Source organism: Vidua macroura, chromosome 2 (genome assembly GCF_024509145.1).
Source record: "Vidua macroura isolate BioBank_ID:100142 chromosome 2, ASM2450914v1, whole genome shotgun sequence".
NCBI classification, from domain to species: Eukaryota; Metazoa; Chordata; class Aves; order Passeriformes; family Viduidae; genus Vidua; species Vidua macroura.
Window position 1 is genome coordinate 2,518,903 of NC_071572.1, and position 18,956 is coordinate 2,537,858.

The following is an 18,956-nucleotide window of genomic DNA, read 5'->3' on the forward strand; positions in this document are numbered from 1 at the left end:
CTTCAGCGGGACTGAAAATTTCCCCTCTCCCTGCTGCGTGTCAGAGGACGGGCACGAAATGACAAGAGGATGAAATTGGGCATGAAATTAGAAATTCTTCCCTGGCAGGGTGGGGAGGCACAGAGCGGCTGGAGAAGGGGCAAGGGTGGCTGATTTTTGGGGGATTTGAGGAAGGAAGAGGGATAATTCTGGGAGAGATCTGACAATTCTTGGCCGAACACCACGAGACGCGTTGGCTGTGGTAATTTCACCAAATTTGTGTTCATCCCATGTTTTTTTTCTTTATTTGCACTGCTTTGTTTTCACTTTCTGTTCTCCCTTCCTCCTCCCCCTGGTTTTGTAGAGCAAAATATTTGATTTGAAGGGAGGAGGAGGCTCCCAGTGACTGGCTGGCCCCAGTTTGCTGTGGGTGGGGGAGGAAGAGCCTTTTTTGTTTTTTTGTTTTTTTTTCCCTTTGCCTTTGTTCACTGAACTTGCAGGAGTTTTAATGGAAAAGAACTTAATGCCACATTATATTATTGTAAAGTTGTTGGCCTTTTTGATTTATTTTTCTTGCTCCTTCCTATTTTTGGTCCTCATGTACTGTTTCTTGGAGCTCGTGTATATTTTTATTAAATACCTTTGGTCACTCCTAATGGAAAGTGTAAAGAAAAGTAATACTACTTCTCCTAATATTTTTAAGTGTTTGTGGGGTAAGTAAATGATGTTTTCTGTGGAATTAATACATTTCCTTAAGTGTTTGAACTGTAAATCAGCTGGTTTTGCTTGTTACCTTGTTTTAGAAGCTTTTTTATTTCATCTGGAAGCAGCATTTGAAGTTGGGTCTTGTAGGGGAGGAGTTGTTTCTATGGGAATTGTTGCTGCAGTAATTTTTGTTGAATGGCTTTTGAAAGGGAATCATTCAGCGAGTAAAAATAATAATGCTGATTAATTTCTTCCTCCCATGGTGAGATGGTTCCTCTTCTCTTCACTGAGACTTTGTTGTGAATTGGATTGGTTCCTTGGGGGAAAGCGACACTTAAAATGAAGAAAAAGTGAAATATCTCAGTCTTTGGGTGGTTGAAGGATGATGTGCTCGAGGTGTTTCCAGGCTTTCAGAAGGATTCTTGTTTTCCAGCGTTTCAGTAGCTCTGTGTGGAGGAATTTGTGGGGATTTTTAGCGTAGCTTTGGGGTTCCCATGAGTTCCAGCAGCCATCCACTCGAGGAGTGGTCCATGAAATAATTCTCAACGTGTTCAGTGGGAGTCACTCCTGATTTTTGTGCTGACTCATTTCAGTTTCAGGTCATTAAGGAGCTCTTAATGAGAAATTGCTCCTGGCACAAGGCTTTAAGTGCCCCCGGACAGGATTTAGCTGAGGAATGTCCACGGGCCACCTCCCCTGCCTGCAGGGAGAGCTCTCAGGGCTGCATCTGGATTTTTCCAGTCAGTGTTCTTTCAGTATTTTCTGTTTAAAATACTCATTTTAAAGCACAGGTGGTTGCTAAAATTTCACCTATAACATGAATAACTCCTCGTCCTATTTTCAAATTTGATTTTCAGAGCAATAACCCAGTGCCTGAGAGTTCCAGTCCAGGTGCTGCATTGTTTTCCTGTGGGTGTGTCCAATAAAAAAAGATGATTTTGCAGTTAATGGCAGGAATTCCTGGGTTTGTCATCACAACAAAGCATTAAAGCACATTTTCTCCTTCCTTGTTGCTGAGGAATTGTTGCCTCAGTCGCTGTTCCACAGCAGGCTTGGATCTCTGGAGTTCTGCAGAGCTTCAGTGAACTTTGTGTGAAGCCTTGGATGTGAAATTGGAGAGCTAAAAGTGAATTTGTCTCACCTGATCAATCCTTCCTTGTTTCTGGCACCCAGTATTTCCACACTGATTTATTTGTCTGTCTGTGTTTGTTTCCATTTGAGATTGATAGGGCTGGAATTCAACTTTTAACTCAGGGGGTTTGAAGTCAAAAATTCACCTTTATGGTTTTTCCCAGGGAAACTTGGACTTCCATAGGGATCTGCTATTCCCTTTGAAAATTCTGATTGGTCACTAATAGTAAAACAAAAAAAAACCCAAAAAACCCCAAACAATTTTAATATAAAATATTACAAAACATTATTTTATAATACATTACCTAACACACAATAGATGCATCCTAATATACAATGCATAATTGTATAATAATTCGAAAGATATCTTTTAAAATATATATTAAAATGTATACATAATATATAAATATACACTGTTTATATATAATATATAATTTATTACATATTATGCAATAGGTTGTATATTATATTATATTATATTATATTATATTATATTTATAATATTATATGTTATATATGATATATCATATCTCATATATTATATATTTTATATTTTATATTTTATATTTTATATTTTATATTTTATATTTTGTGTGTATATATATATACACATATATAAATGTTCTTTTATAGGACAAACTGATTCCTTTAGGCTGGAGTCCACTTTAATAATCACAATTTTGTGATTAAGATCCTGCAATCCTGCAGGATTTTAAGGTTCTTCTATTTGTTTCAAATCTTTCCCCTTTGGGATTTTATTAATCCTGTCTCCTATTGAACAAAGCTAAATGCAAATTCACTTTTTTTTGGCCGTGTTAGTTTTGACCTTGTCAGTATTTAAGATCTACAATTTACAGAGCCAAATGTGAGTTCCAAGTGCATTTTTTTGTTTGCTTGTTTTGGGTAATGATCATTTTGCTTAAAATCCTTCTCCTCATTACAGACCAAAGTCAGCAAAACAAACGAAGGCCAAAAACCAAAACTTGTGACTATGAAAAGATGAGGTAAGAAACACTAATTATTTTGAAATGTATTCTTATTTTGAGCTAATTTATGTAAAATTAATACAATTTGGATTTGCTGCTTTGTGTAATTTTTTACATCCTGATAATGGATAAAATCCCCAAAATTCCATTTTTTTCCACAATTATTGCTTGAAAACCGAATATCTTCCATGCCCAGCAGAATTTTAGTAAAGGAAGGCATAATTTGAATATTTGCTGTTAAAGCAGAGGCGTGACAGGAGTTTTGTTTCAGTTGTTACATCCAAAGTTACAGCAATAATTGTAACTCTTGCCTCATTTCCAAGGCCTCCTTGCACCAAATAATTGTTCAGGCTCTTCTGACACTCCCTGAGCTCAGGGAAAAAAAAAAAAAATGAAATCTGCTTTTATAAGTTTTATTTTAGGAAAGAACTTTGCTTGGAGTCCTTTAGTTGTGTGTTGGCTCCAATTTAAAGCACAATCAAAAGTTTGATTTTAAGGCCAGGGATGCTCCTGTTGAACAGGAATGGGAAATGGGTGTGTTTGGGGCTAAAATTCAATTAATTCAGGTCAAACTATCGATTTTATAATATTAAATAGTAATTGATTTTTAAAATTATATATATATAATTTATTTATTAAATATTGATTGATATATTTATATATTGATATATTTACACAATATATTATATTTATATATTAAATACATATTTATATATACATATAGATCTATTTATAAATACATATTATATATATAATACAGAATATATTTATATATATATTAAATATATATATTTTTACATATTTATATATATTTCTAATTATATTTATATTGTATTTCTGCTCCCACTTAAAACAGAATTTATCAGAGGAAATCATTCAATATTTCCAGTGGTGCTGGGGCCACCACGCTCTGGAGATTTTTGGTTGTGTTTAGGATGGCTCAAAACATGAGGGTGCAGAAAAACTGGATTTTTACATGGAAATAGGGAAGTTTCCTTTCAAGAGAATTTTCCCAAGGCAGATTTCAGGTTTCTTTAGGAAAACTGATAATTCCCAGTCCTAATCTAAGTGTGACCCCCCCAACCCCAAATTTCTTTTAATCAACATTGGTTTCAGTACAATCCTGTTGTTTTCCCATAATTTTCTGAGTACCAGTGTAGGTAAGAAAATTGAAATTTTGCCACAGGAGAGGTCGTTTAACTGATTAATCAGTGGCTTCCTTTTCCTTTCACTTCAAGGAGGGGAATATTTTCATTTTCTGTGGGACAAATCCTCTTTAAAGCAGCTGAGCCAGCTCCAGAATTGCTTCTCTGCTGAGGGGGAGATGATCAAACCTATGAAAACCACATTTTATTGGAAATAAATTGAGATTTAAAGCACATTTACCAACCCTTGGGGCCCCTATCCTGGTTTTTTGTAGGGATCCCATGGATTTGAAGAAGGAGTCTAAGACCATGGAGGATAAAGGTTTCTGTGCTGAGCCACAGGTAAAGGGAATCCAGCCTTAAATTGGAAATTATTTCTCATTTTTTGGGAAGATTGCACAAAATTTTGGTTAATTCCAAAATGTGACACTCTGTGCTCTGCTTGGCTTTGATCAGAGGCAGGAATTCTGTGGTTACACTGATTTATTCTGATTTATTTTGATCTTCTTCTGGTTTCTCTTTCTTCTTCTGCTCTAAAACCTGGCTGAGATCATTTTTTAATCAAAAATTAAAACCTGGCTGGGATAATTTTTAATCAAAAATTAAAACCTGGCTGGGATCATTTTTAATCAAAAATTAAAACCTGGCTGGGATCATTCAGAGATTGAAAAAGCCCTTCCCAAATTTCTGCCTAAATGTTCGTTCCAGTGTTGGATGCATTTGGAAATAACCAATTTTGCGGAATGGCTGTTGGAAACATTATAAAATCCATACAAATTTCATGAAATTTATACATGGAGGGAAAATTCTCCTTCCCTGGTCAATCACCAATAAATTCCTGAAGGAAATTGTGACATAATGCACATAATTAATTCTTTCATCCCTGTTAATTGGGGGATGTTGATACCAAAAATCTTTATTCTGATGAAATACCTCACAGGACAAAACTGAAATTAGGAGAAAGTGCAGGTTCTACCCCTGATTTCCTATCAAATACCTCTTTTTGTTTTGCTAATTCACTGCTGGTGTTGAAAGGAACATTTTCATTAATTTACCTGCTTTATATGTCATGTAATTTAGCATTAAACTAATTTAATTTATTCTGTTCTGTAGCTGCATGGGACAGCATTAACCCAGGAGCTGTAGGAAATTAAAATAAGTCTTTATTATTTACAGTCTCGCTGCTGGAAATTCCTGCAGATTTCAGGAAGTATCAGCAGTGAAAACAAAATAATAATTTTAGCATAAGCTAATAACAAATAACAGAATAAAATAATGGACTGTGAAGCCTTCCAGCGTGAGCTGAGCTGGACACAAAGTGTTGCAGTAGGAAATAATTCTCAGCTGTTCCAAAAACATTTGGGTGCAAAAAGTGAGGAAAAGCAGAAGTCTGGGCCGTGCTTTTGGGTTTTTGTTTTTTTTTTTTTTTTTGTGTGTGTAAGAAGAATAAAAATGATGCTTAAACTAAAGTTGCAGCTTTCAGGAGAGAAATTTAGAATAAAAATGAGGATTTTTTTAAGAGATTAGCAGCACCATGAAAATGTAATCTAAGAGTTTTGTAGAAATGCACCTCGTTTGGTGCTTAAAAACAATTCAGGAGGATGCAGAATTTCCACTTGGCTGTCTCCGAAGTATTTTAGCAAATGTTTATTTTCTGAATTAAATATTCTGCTTGCTTTTGAATTTGCTGTCTGTGAAACATTTCCAGGTGGATGTCAAACCAGATACAAAATCCTTTGGGCAGGAGGGTGATGGAACTTCGCCAGAGAGAGATAAACCCTTTATATTACCCCTGCTGAGAGCCTTGAATGCTCCAGAAGTCACGGTAAACTCTGAGAAATAACCTGGTTTTTATCCCAAAAATTCAAATTTATGCATGCAACTCCTTCCTTCCCCCAAACCAGTCCTGGTTGTTGTGGTGGCTGCAAGTGCTTCACTGCAAATTGTGAGAGGAGGGTGGAAAAACAACCCAACAACAGCACAGGATGTGTTTTGGGTGCAGTGTAAAAAAATTTGGAGGTGCACTGTAAAATTATTCGGCAAAATATTCTTGCTTATTAAAAATGAAATTAAAGAAAAAGAAAAGGAGAAAACTTCAGTTTGCTTTTGGATTGACTGACCTGCCTGCACGTTCCAGGTGGATTTCAACACTCTGCCAGAGGATGTGAAGTCCCTGGCTCAGGATGGCTGCAGGGCCCTGCGGGAGCAGCAGTGCCACGGGGCTGAACGAGCCTTTTCCCAGCTCCTGAGCATCCTCTACACCTCAGGATTTTCGGTAAAATGACCAGAAGTCCCTTCTCTGTGGCAGGGATGGAGGTTTCTGCCTCCGCCACCCTGTGCCACTCCTCCCTTCCCCCAGAATCATCATTATTGTATTGAGTTGTTGGCTGCAGAGGGAAATATTTTAGGAATTTCCCACACACACACACAGCTGCATTTCCAAAATACTCTCCTTTTCCTTCTCTTTTCCTTCTCTTTTCCTTCTCTTTTCCTTCTCTTTTCCTTCTCTTTTCCTTCTCTTCCCCTTCTCTTCCCCTTCTCTTCCCCTTCTCTTCTCTTTCCCTTCCCTTCTCTTTCCCTTCTCTTTCCCTTCTCTTTCCCTTCTCTTTCCCTTCTCTTTCCCTTCCCTTCCCTTCCCTTCCCTTCCCTTCCCTTCCCTTCCCTTCCCTTCCCTTCCCTTCCCTTCCCTTCCCTTCCCTTCCCTTCCCTTCCCTTCCCTTCCCTTCCCTTCCCTTCCCTTCCCTTCCCTTCCCTTCCCTTCCCTTCCCTTCCCTTCCCTTCCCTTCCCTTCCCTTCCCTTCCCTTCCCTTCCCTTCCCTTCCCTTCCCTTCCCTTCCCTTCCCTTCCCTTCCCTTCCCTTCCCTTCCCTTCCCCCATTTTTCATAGAAGAGTAACATTTGGATGAAATATTGTGATTTTTATTAATAAAAACTCCATTGTTGGTTGGACTTGATGATCTCAAAGGTCTTTTCTGTGATTGTCAGATGAACCTTGATTCATAGGAATGAAGGGTAAAAAGGATTTTGATGGCAAATTCTGTGAAATTTGGTGTCTGTGTATCTTTACCCAATCAGCCACTGACCCAAAAGTCATCCAGGATTTCTCTTAATTAATTCACAGTATTTTACCATGTTTTTGTTGTGCTGTGACTGTAATTTGACCCCCCCCTATTTTTTCTTTCTTTTTGCAGCAATATGTGAATATTCTTAATATTAATTATGTTATATTCCTCTATGGACATGCCACTGCCCTCCTGGGAATTGGACATCCTGAGGTAGGACATAAATTTATTTGTATTTTTATTTGTATATTTATGTGTATATATATTTTTATAATTATTTGTATATTTTTATATATTTATACATTAATTTTTATTTATTTATATTTAAATACTGCCTTAATTCCAATTTCTAGCTCAGGCAGGTTCCCATCCCTTTTTTGTATCTTCCTGACTGGGAAGATGAGGGGGGAAGGAAACCTCTGGACACATTTTGGAATTGTGCAGTTGAATATTTGGGATTAATTAAATCCCTGATGGTTTTGGGTGAATTAGGCTATTAAATAAAATTTCTTTGTGAGCCTTCAAGTGAGCATCTGAGCATCAAGAGGTTACAGTCAATAATTTTTATTTCTGCTCTGCACTGGTGTTTTGAACAGAAATATTCTGCTCCTAAAGCAAGAGCCAGGGATTGCTTTGGGTGATGGAAAATGCCAAACCAGAACTGGGGTTGGGTTTTTTTTTGGGGTGTTTCTTCCTGCAGTGTTTGATAATATTGAATTTAATAGTGAATTTAAAAATAGCTGAACCCAGTCATTTAAATCCTTTGTGTTACAGCACCTCCATGTTTACACAATAAATTGTTTTTTTTAAAAAGAAAGGGAAGTTCTGCCTGTGATCACAAGGGTGTGTAATTCCATTTACTGCCCCTAAGGCTGATCAGGGAATGGGACACACTGACCCACTCTCAGGGAGGAAAAGAACCAGGAAAAGTGGAAATATTCTGGCAAAAACTCCCTATATTTATGTCTCACATTTCTTTTGTAGGCATTGGCAAGGGCTGAACATCAGTTTAAGAAAATAATGGAGGAATATCCAGAAGAAAGTTGTTTTTGTTTGGCACACTATGGAATTGGAAGGGTTTACCTCAGGCAAAACAGGTTGGTCTGATGGAAAGTTTTCGGGTTTGCTGGGAAAAAAAATCTTTTTATTTGGGGAACTGTGCGTGGTGGGGCTTTTAATTTTTCTGTGTTAATCATTAAATTCATCCATCAGGTGGATTTAATCCAGTGGGTTTAATCCAGTGGGTTTATTCCAATGGATTTAATAAAAGGGGTTTGATAAAATGGATTTAATAAAATGAGTTTAATCCAATGGATTTAATCCAGTGGGTTTAATCCAGTGAGTTTAATACAATGATTTTAATCCAATGGGTTTGATCCAATGGGTTTAATACAATTTATTTAATCCAGTGGGTTTAATCCAATGGGTTTATTCCAATGGATTTAATAAAATGGGTTTGATAAAATGGATTTAATAAAATGGATTTAATAAAATGAGTTTAATCCAATGGATTTAATCCAGTGAGTTAAACACAATGAATTTAATCCAATGGGTTTGATCCAATGGGTTTAATACAATTTATTTAATCCAGTGGGTTTAATCCAATGGGTTTATAGTACAATTTATTTAATCCAATGGGTTTAATCCAATTTATTTAATCCAATGGGTTTAATCCAATGGGTTTATAATACAATTTATTTAATCCAGTGGGTTTAATCCAATTTATTTAATCCAGTGGATTTAATACAATGGGTTTATAATACAATTTATTTAATTCAATGGGTTTAATCCAATGCATTTAATCCAATGGGTTTAATACAATTTATTTAATCCAATGGGTTTAATCCAGTGGGTTTAATCCAATGGGTTTAATCCAATTTATTTAATCCACTGGATTTAATCCAGTGGGTTTAATAGTATTTATTTAATCCAATGGGTTTAATCCAGTGCATTTAATCCAATGGATTTAGTCCAAGTGGAAGTTTGTTCCTGCTGAGGAGCTGATGGGAGCTGCTGAACAGAGCAGATCTGAGGGAATATTTGGGATTCAGGGATCACAGCCCTGCAGTGGGGGAGGGCTCAGAGGAAAAGAACAAAGCCTCTTTGTTCTGGGGGAAAAATGGATCCTAAAGAAATCTGACTTTATCTCACCCCTGGGGAGCTGGAGAGTGGCCTTGGCCTGAGATAAGGCTCCAGTGAGTCACAAATTCCCTGGAGCTGATAAGCAGGGATGTGTTCTGAGCTGCACATCCCAGGGGGACAGGGAGAGCCTGAAATGCAGGGACAGGGCAAGGAACAAACAGAGAGCAAAGAGCTGGAGCTGCTGCACCCATCCAGGGGTTCCTGCTGGAATTGCCCCCTCGTGGAATCCCAGCTGCCTGTGGGGGGATTTTGGGATCTCCCTGGTGCTCTGTGGGGTCAAAACCCCCCCTAAAGGCTCGTGGTGGGCTGGCTGGGAGCTCCTGATCCAGCTGTGATCCTGCTCCTCTGGGGGGAGAGGGGAGAAATTCCCTGGAAAAGCTCCAGGGTGGAGGTAAAGACTGGGAGACCATTTCCTAATGAGTCACAGGAAACACTCCACGTGAGGAAAAATAACTTATTGTCCATGAAAACAGAATTGTTGAGTGGAAAACAAAACAACTAAAATCACCTTTCTCCTCCCCTCCTTTATCCCAGGCTGGAATTCACTCCCTCATTCCCAGCTCTTCTCCCTCTGAGCTGCCCACAGGGATGGGCAGTGAGGGAGTTTTTTCCCCTGCTCCTCACAGGGAAGAAAAAGGAGGTTTTGTGCTGGATCTTTTCCCTTTTATCCCTCCTTTCCTTGAGGAAAGCACAGCTGGGCCTGGCTTTGTTGGATCCAGCTGGAGCTGGGGCTCTGCCATTCCTCAGGGAACAGCCCCCACCTCCCTGCTGCCCCTTGCCATGCCAAAAAAAAATGCCAAATAAAGGAGTTTTGGTCCTGAACCTTCTCCCTTCCTGCAGTGGGTGGCTCAAAGCACCTGCCCAGGGGTGGTGGATGCTCAGAGGGAATTCCTCCTTTCTGGGATCTGCATCTCAGTCCTGTGGCTCATTTCCCTGGCAGTCTTGACCCCCAAAAAATCCCTACACAGTGACAAAACCTCTGGCTGTCGGATTAAACCTTTTTCTGACCCAGAGATGGGGCAGCTGAGAGGTGTTTTGAAAACTTTTATTCCATTTTCAGTCTCACGTGAAGGGTGAGATAATACAGATGTTATAATTCACAATCAGACGCCAACTAGAAACCAATCATCTAAAATTACCCCTCATAAATCTTACTCCAATACATTTTTCATAGTTCTATTTCTCCAAAATATCTAATCTTATTTACAAAACCACCTTTTAAAACTTATTTCTAATTGCATTTCTCTCTCAACAATGTCTGTCCTATTCCATAGCATTTCTAAGTCAGCATTTCTTATCTCAGAGTTGACATACAAATCCATACTATACAAACCTTCTATCAAGTTTTAAAAAATTTTCTCCCAATCCATTTCCCACCTCAGGCCCATCCAGGCAGAGCCATTCCCACTCTCTGGCTGTGTCCCTCGTGTCCCCACCCTGAATTCCCACATCCCTGCCTGGATGCCTTCCTGCCTCACACCTGGAGTGTTCTGCCTCAAAGATAACCAGAAAATTTAAATGTTGGAGCCCTGGAGGCTGAGAATTTTAAAACTTCCTGTGCTGAAAGACACAGACCCTCAGGAGAACACTGCATTTAACTTAAAGCCATAGAGAAGACTTCCAAAATTAATTAACAACACTAAAATTATGAGTGTGTAGTTTAATTAGAAGTGTGTGATGTCACAAGGTAGAAAACTTAGAGTTTAAAGTTTTAGAAGATAGAAATATATATAGAAAAAGATAAAAGTTTTAAAGCAGAAGTCCTTCTCCTCCTTCTCCTCCTTCTCCTCCTTCTCCTCCTTCTCCTCCTTCTCCTCCTTCTCCTCCTTCTCCTCCTTCTCCTCCTTCTCCTCCTTCTCCTCCTTCTCCTCCTTCTCCTCCTTCTCCTCCTTCTCCTTCTTCACAAGTTTAAGTAGTGTTACATAATTAGACAGAAAACATCCACGTTACAGGACATGAATAATTAGTTATTAAGTTAAAAGTAAAAGTAATTTAAGTGTCATTTCTTAATTAGATAATTTAACCCTAAAAAAAAACCTTATAGAAAAAAATAATTAACCGTTTTGTAACTGAATAGTAAAATGCTGTAGAACTCACAACTTATAAAACGATAATGTAAATAAAAATAATAAACATTAAATCTAAACACAAAATACCATCTGAAACACTTCAATCCTGACCAAAAAATAAAAAAAAAACCCAAACCCAACATTTAATGGGCCAGGTGATCTCTCATCCCCCATCCTCTCAGTCACCACAGGTTGCTCCTGGGTGGTGGAAGTTTTAGGAAGCTGCTCCCAGGAGATCTGAGTGTGATTTCCCTGTTCCCAACTCCAGGTTTGCTCATGCCCTCGACCAGTTCCTGAGGTCAAAGCTGATGATTGATTTCAAGATTGTCCCTGGAGTTCTAACCTGGCCAGGAACAACTGAGGTCATCGAGGAGACACGAATGGAGAATTTACAGGTAATGTTTAAAAAAGAAAAGAACAGAGAATTGTCCTGCTCCTGCCTGCCAAGGGGGGTGTGGGCTAAGGGAGGGATGGAGAGCAGCAGGGCAGGAGTTGTGCCAGGCTCTGAGACCTCCAAGTGGCCTGGCTGAGCTGGCAGGACACTGAGGCTGGAATTCCAGTGGGGTAAATTCCAGTTCTCCTTTTTCCACAATGGGAATTGTGCAGTTTCCACAGGCCAGTGGGTTTGGAGAGCAAGCTTTGTTTGAGCTCACCAGGTGAAATCATTTTCCATTTGTCATTTTCCATCACTTTTTGTTTATCATTATTTGTTTATTATTTTTTATCTTTTTCCATTTATCATTTTTCCATTTATCATTTTTTATTTATCTTTTTTAAAATTTTTTTTTATTTATAATTTTTTTTCATTTATCATTTATCAGAATTGTCCAGGCAGGGCCTGGGATTGGCACTCAGTGGCAAGGTGGGGATGTGTCACAGGTTGGATTTTGGAGCTCTTTTCCAGCCCCACTGATTTTGGGATGATGTTTGATTCTCTTCCTTGCACACTCCCAAACTTTCAGGTGTGAACACACAACAGAATTCTGGGGAGAACCAGTTAAAAATCTGAGCTGGCAAAAAAAAAGGAAGTTGAAGATTTAAATCCAAACCAGGAGACTTTGACCATGTAGTTCCTGGGTAAAACATTGGGATTTACGTGGTAAAATTCCCACTTTGAATGGAAAAATCTGGCACCAGGAGCTGCTCTGCACAGAGGCATTTTTGACACAGCTGAATTTGGGCGGTTTTTCACTTGGCCAAACTCCCCAGACCTGCTGAGTTTGTGGTAGAAGGAACATTTTTGGGCTTCTTCCTGCCAAAAACAACCCTCAGGATTTCTCAGGGACAACCTGGATCCATCCATCCATGGTCTGGGACCTGTGGAAAATGCAGAAATCTGCCAGGCTTTACCAGGGCTCTGTTCTTGGTGGTGTTTTATTAATCTGGGCTCACTTCTGATGCCTTGTGCAGGCTGAGCTAGAGCAGAGCTGGGCAGAGCTAAAGAACAAAGCAGGGATTTATGGAAAGGATCTCCTGCATGGATCCACCTTGGGCAGCAGCAGAGCCCAGCCAGGGCTGCACCCAAGAGGAACCAAAATGGTCCCAAAATGCACGAGCGCTCCCGGGGGCTCTCACTGGGATCAGCTCTGCTCCATTTGCACCTTGCAGTTCATTGTCCCATTCCAGCTTTAGCCCAGGCACTCCCATCCTGCTTGTTTTTCTCTCTCCAGCCCACGCTGTTTGTGCTCCTGGGCCTGAGCTTTGGATCATTTGTCCTTGGTGCCCAGCTGGAGAAGGAATTGTTTTGTCTCCCTGCTCTGTGAACAGAGCTCACCATCCCATAATATGAATCCCAGACCCACACACTGAAGCAGAACAGAATGTGAAACATAGAAAAGCTCAAACCTGAGGCATCACTTCCAGCCCTGCCCTGATTTCACACTCTGGTGTCTTTCCCTCAGAAGTGATCCTGGGAGACCTCCCTGGTTCCCCAGGGCCAGCTCTGAGCTTGATCCTTAGCCCAGGTGCCAGGTGAGACACTCTGGAAATGCTGGGAATCTTCAGAAATGACCAAAAAACTCCTTTTTTGCCCCTTAGGTTCTGTTTTATCATTTGGACAAACCCTTTGGAATGGGGCAGGGCGTGGGCCACTGGCTCAGGACAAACCTGCATTTTTCTGGGTGCATGAAGCTGTGAGCACTCAGCTGCCAGCACTTGAAGCAATCCCTGGAATATTTTGGCCATAAAAGGCCAATCTTGCCTGGCTTTCACTAGAAAAGAGTTGGTTTTTTGGGATTAGTCACTGCTTTGCCTAGAGGGATGTGTTTCACTGCAGGAGTTTGTGAGTGGAAGTTGAATCTTTCCCTGCTTCTGTGCACTTTGTCTCTGACAATTCTTTGTTTTCCAGATGGCTTTAAGGAATTACATTGAGGAATGTAAATTCCCTCCAGAGCCAGATGCTGTTTGTCGATATCAGCAGTGCCATGGCTACTCCAAAATCCAAATATATTTTACAGACCCAGACTTTAAGGTAAATTTTCAGTTGAGAAAGGTTTGAGAAGTAAAACTCGATGTATTTTCTCCCCCTTTTTACGTAATCTGCTAAGCTAAACACTGCTTTTTGTTGTATTTTTTTTTTAAATGTTCAATTTTTGCCATTTTTAGGGTTTTATACGTGTTATTTGCTGTCAGCAGTGCAGACTGGAATTCCACATCAGCTGCTGGAAAAAACTGAAAACAGCAAGCTACAGTGATAAAAATGATAAGGTGAGGCCTTTGCCAGACTGGAATTTTTAATTTTTTAAGATCATAGCATTGAGCTATGTCAAGGAATTCCACAAAATTCAGCAGCCAGGATAAAATGAAGGGAAATCTGGAACTCCTAGAATTATTCTGGAAGTTGACTCTTGGGTGTGAAGTTGGAGGAGGGAGGAAAAGAATAAAAGATGCCACAGATTTTCCATGATTTTTGATTTTCAGCCCTTCCCAAGTCAGCATCCAGGAAGAATTTGGGATTGTGCTTCCTTTAATTGCTTTGGTCACCTGAAATTGAGGAATTAATTTGTGCAGGGATATAAATGGTGTGTGGATTTAAATGCCTTTGTTGTGTGTGTCCTTTTCTCCTGCAGGACTTCCTTAAGGAAATGTGTTTTACTCCTGATTGTAAAGGCTTTATTTCAAAAATAGTTATTTTCAATTCTTCTGGGCTGGTAAAATGTGAAGTAAGTATGGTCATATTTTATATGAAATTAATTAGAATATTAAGGGGGATAAAGTGAAGGGAGAATGTAACTGCAAGGAACAAAATTGTGCTGCCTTTGCAGAATGTGAGGATTATTTAGGAATAGGAATTCCCTGTTCTAGTGGAGCAGGAATTGCTTTGTGGTCACATTGGCATGGATGGGAATGGAATTCAATGAATTCAGTAATCCTTCAGGAATAACTCCTCAGAGGCATAGGAGGATGGAGAATTCTTCCCCAGATTATGAATTCTCCCCAGGGCAATACTGACCTGAGAGAAGCAGAAATGATTGTGGGGTTTGTTGTGTCATAACCCAAATTTAATTCCTGTCCTATCCCTTATTTTGGTAGTTTGAACAAAAAATGCCAAAACTCAAGGAACCACCAAGGGCCTGTATAAAACAGAAATGTTCAAGGTAAGATTTGTCCTGTTTGAATCGATTTGAGAGCAAAGCAGGAGGGATTTTCATGCCTTTTTACAAATATTTTGGAAAGTTAGCCTTGCCCTTTTGCCTGATAAACCAAAAAAAAAAAATCTGGTAGAATCCATTATAATCCGATGGTAAAAGCATTTAAATTGTTCCACAGAATTTATTTTGAGTGAATGTTTAGAAAGTGTAAATAAAAATGTATTTTATGCTGCTGCTGTAGTCCCTGCTACCCAGACATTTGACATAAGTGAGTTTGCAATTTTTTGGTCAAGTAACCTTTAAATAATGAGGAATTAAGCTGAGAGGACAAACAAACCAGATTTTTAAAAAGGAAAGGAGTAACATGTTAATATTTGGTTGAAAATGCTGAGTCATAAATTAAAAGTATTGAAGCCAATCTTAATTTAGACATCTTCAATGGGAATAAAAGTTGTTACATCTTGAGGAAATCAATATTTTCATGAAGTTTTGTGGTCTCTGCTTCTAAACGAAGACCACTTTTCTTCCATTTATACTTCCCAGTGTGATTTTTTTTTTTTTTTTTTCACCTCAATTAACGTTTGGCTGGCTGCTGAATTGCTTTTTGCAGTCTTAGGAAGATAAAAATGAAGCAAGAAAAAAAAGAGCGGCGAAAACGAGCGCGAGAAGAGGCCCGGAATTGTGCCAGGAGAAAAGCTGAGGAGAAGCAGGAGGGAAATGACCAATCCCAGTTCAGCCAGCACAGGGGTAGGTGGGAATGGGGGATTTTTTTTGGGGCTGATTTCTCCATGGAAAGGGTGGGATGGGAGGTTTGGGGTCCTGGCACGTCCCAAGCTCTGGGCTGGGACACAAGGTAGGGATCAAAGGTTGGGTTTGATGAGCCTGGAGGGCTTTTCCAGCCTCAGTTCTCCCGGGATTCTGGGATTCTGAGCCAGCACAGAGCAATGGAATCAGCATTCTGAATAAGCTCCATTCAATCACAGCAGAATCCCAACACTGAGCATCGCCCCCCTGTGAAAAATTTGCATTTTTACTTCAGATAAATTTTATTTAACTTCTGTTTTTATTGCCCAAACTGCTGTGGTTTTATTCCTTGGTGAAAACCTTGATTTTTTTTTTTTTCCCTTGGCTGGTTCCTACAAAATCAACCTGGAAAGGGGAGAGGCTGCAATTCTGAGTGAAGCCCCTGAAAAGGGATCTCAGGAAAAGCACCTTGGGACACTGTTAGAGAAGAAAATACCTCAAATAAAGACAGACTGATCTCCTACCTGCAGTGACTTGAAAAGTACATTTCAGATGATTGGGGAAAATAAAAATATTTCAGTCTCTGGCTTTGTAGGCATTTAAAGCTTCAGCTTTTCCTTGCTGGATGTTGGCTGCTCCACATTCCAGAGCTGGGAACTTCCCCTGCAGCCTCTCAGGGCAAAGGAAAAAGGGGGGATGTTGGAAAATAGATTTTTTTGTCTGTATTACCAACTTGGGATATAATTAATTTATAATTTCCTAGGATTCCCTGTTAAATACTCTGGGTGTATCTTTTTAATCCCATGCTTGGTGTTCTCTGGGTGCCTGTTCCCTGTTCAGTGGCATATCCTGAAAAATTTGGGAGATTTTGGCTTCCCTGTGGATTTGTAAAACCATTTATTATTATAATGAATTTTTTTTTTCCTGTTTGTTTTGTTTTAATTCTTTGCTCTCTCCTTTTCTCTGGCTCATCTTTAACTGTGATCCTTGGAGCCAATGCAGGTCACCGTGACCTCATCCTAAAATCTGGGCGAGGTGTTTGTTTCCTTCAGCAAAAATTTAAATCAACCTTGGATCAAATTCCTGATGCTCAGGATGTATGGAAGAAAATAATTCTTTAAACCCTGTAATTTTCAGTGTAAAACAAACAATTAGAAACACCACTTAACCCAAATTATCTGTGCTTCATAAGTTGGTTTAAGTTTTTAAGCTTTGTAAAGTTTTTTAGGCTTTTTAAACTTTTTTAAGTTGCTTTTTAAGCTGGAATTGTGGTGAGGACGATGCAATTTTGCTCCTTTTGTGCTTTTTTAATTGCATCTTTTGGATTTTCCAGGCTCTGGCCAGGATTTATACGCTGGGGACCTGGTCCTGCAGCACATCCAGCGCAATTCCGAGCAGATCAAAGCTGCTGTCCCCGACTCCGCCAAATTATTAAAGGAATTACTGGCCTGGGGTGTGATCAGAGAGGAGGATTTCACCTCACACTGCCAAACCAGCAGCACTTCCCAGGAGGTGCTGGAGCAGCTGCTCAGCTCCTTAATCCAGGAGAAGCGCCGGGTGCAGAGCAGAGCCTTCCTGCACGTGCTGAGCCAGCTGGGAGAGGTGGATCCCAAAGTGCACAAGTGGCTGCAGCACCTGGATCACCTGGGTGGGTTCTGTGAGCAGCACAGAAAAATTCTCCCTTCTCCTCCTTTGGGACAGCACAGTCAGGCTTCTCCTCTGTGTCCTTTCCCCGATTTCCAGAGGGGAAGCACAACTTGGGTGGCTCGGGAGCTCTGCAGCGATGTGGCAGAGAAAATGGAATGATTTTTTTTAAAATCATTAAAATCCCAGGATGGGCTTGAGTGCTGATATTTGTAGCAATAATGTGGTTTTGGAGTGGAAATAATGGTGGGGTTTTGCCATTAAGCTTGGAAATAATTTCATGTTGGTGCTCTGCAGTTTCCTCTTGGGTTTATAATGGAAAAAAAAGTGGAATTTTGGGGTTTGGGGTTCTTCATTTTGCTTTATCACATCCATATCCTTCCAAGGATTCATAGAATTCTTAGCATTCTATTCTATTCTGTTCTGTTCTGTTCTATTCTATTCTATTCTATTCTATTCTACTCTATTCTATTCTATTCTATTCTATTCTGTTCTGTTCTATTCTATTCTATTCTATTCTATTCTATTCTATTCTATTCTATTCTATTCTATTCCATTCCATTCCATTCCATTCTCACTCCATTCCATTCCACTCCACTCCATTCCATTCCATTCCATTCCATTCCTAGATCCAAATCTTGTTGTTATCATTATACAAATAATCATTGGTGAGAGTAGAATTTATATCAACACCATTCCTCATTTTTTGTTTGCATTTCCAGGACACAAAAGCTCTCACATCATCTGTACATTGAATTTCCAGACCAAACTCTCGCCCTTTTAAGAGGAATATCACATTTTAAGCACTAATAATTTAAAGCTGGAATGAAATATTGGGATTTTTTTTTTCATCTTTTTCAGGTCTGACAGCCACAAAAAACTTTCTCCTCCAATATGGCCAAGTTCTGCAAGAGCTTGACTTTTCTATTTTAACCCCACTGTGGAACCAGAAATATGGCAGTAAATTTGATTATGTGGCAGCTGATGGTGAAAAGCAAGAAATTTGTGATTATTTCCTCACCCCTCCCCTAGAGAAATCCCGTTGTTTTATATGGCTTTTAGAAGAAAACAGAGAACATTTTCCACACCTCCATCAAGCTTTAGATGAATTCTTTGATAAAATGGGTGAGTAGGCAAAGGGATCAGACATTCCCACTAAAAATTCATTTTTGTCGTGCAGTTTTTAACATCAGAGTTCTGCAGCTGCAGTTTTGGAGCTGCTTTGGTGGTGTTGGATACAGGGTTAGTAGCAGAATTCTTGTGATTTCACAGTTAAATTGTAAAATAATTAAAATATTGCTATTTCCATCAATCACCATGACTTTTATCCTTTCAACAGATGATCCAACTATTTTATTAAAGAAGCAGGGAAATGAGAATTTATCAGTAAGTGAACTTCATTTTTCTTTGCCCTCAGCTCAGAAAGAAATGTTTGCTGTTTTAGAAAAGGAAATATTTTGCAGCCTTGTGCTCCAGACTTATTGGAGTTTTAATCTCTTTGTTTTAGCTCCCTTTTCTTTGATTATTTGATATTTGAATTATTTAATTCTTATTTAATATTTGAATTATTTAATAATAATTTTTCAAGTGTGCCTCATTCTGAATCACTTTTTGATTGGTGTCATCATTAAAATCCATCCCAATTGGAACAAATGGATTTTGGATTTCAGTTAATTCTGTGTTTGAGGCACCCTCATTTGAAGTTCTTGTCTGCAGTTAAATTTACCTTTAAAAATCCAAGATTTGCTTTTGATTCAGAA

General features: G+C 39.2%; 1 protein-coding gene across 3 annotated transcripts in view; it reads left to right on the top strand.

Moving 5' to 3' along the window:
- The window catches only part of TTC3 (tetratricopeptide repeat domain 3), a 56,049-nt gene that overhangs the window by 23,687 nt on the left and 13,406 nt on the right, over window positions 1-18,956 (top strand). For 2 of the 3 annotated variants that reach the window (XM_053972081.1, XM_053972082.1), the window contains exons 16-30: window positions 2,759-2,819; window positions 4,222-4,288; window positions 5,655-5,771; window positions 6,084-6,221; window positions 7,137-7,220; window positions 7,992-8,104; window positions 11,487-11,613; window positions 13,566-13,688; window positions 13,823-13,924; window positions 14,287-14,379; window positions 14,750-14,814; window positions 15,419-15,555; window positions 16,886-17,200; window positions 18,058-18,321; window positions 18,536-18,582. In XM_053972081.1, the coding sequence (XP_053828056.1) occupies window positions 2,759-2,819; window positions 4,222-4,288; window positions 5,655-5,771; window positions 6,084-6,221; window positions 7,137-7,220; window positions 7,992-8,104; window positions 11,487-11,613; window positions 13,566-13,688; window positions 13,823-13,924; window positions 14,287-14,379; window positions 14,750-14,814; window positions 15,419-15,555; window positions 16,886-17,200; window positions 18,058-18,321; window positions 18,536-18,582 (1,853 nt within the window). Of the gene's footprint in view, window positions 1-545; window positions 693-2,758; window positions 2,820-4,221; window positions 4,289-5,654; window positions 5,772-6,083; window positions 6,222-7,136; window positions 7,221-7,991; window positions 8,105-11,486; window positions 11,614-13,565; window positions 13,689-13,822; window positions 13,925-14,286; window positions 14,380-14,749; window positions 14,815-15,418; window positions 15,556-16,885; window positions 17,201-18,057; window positions 18,322-18,535; window positions 18,583-18,956 lie in introns of those variants that run through there. The other variant, XM_053972084.1, reaches the window with a different exon arrangement.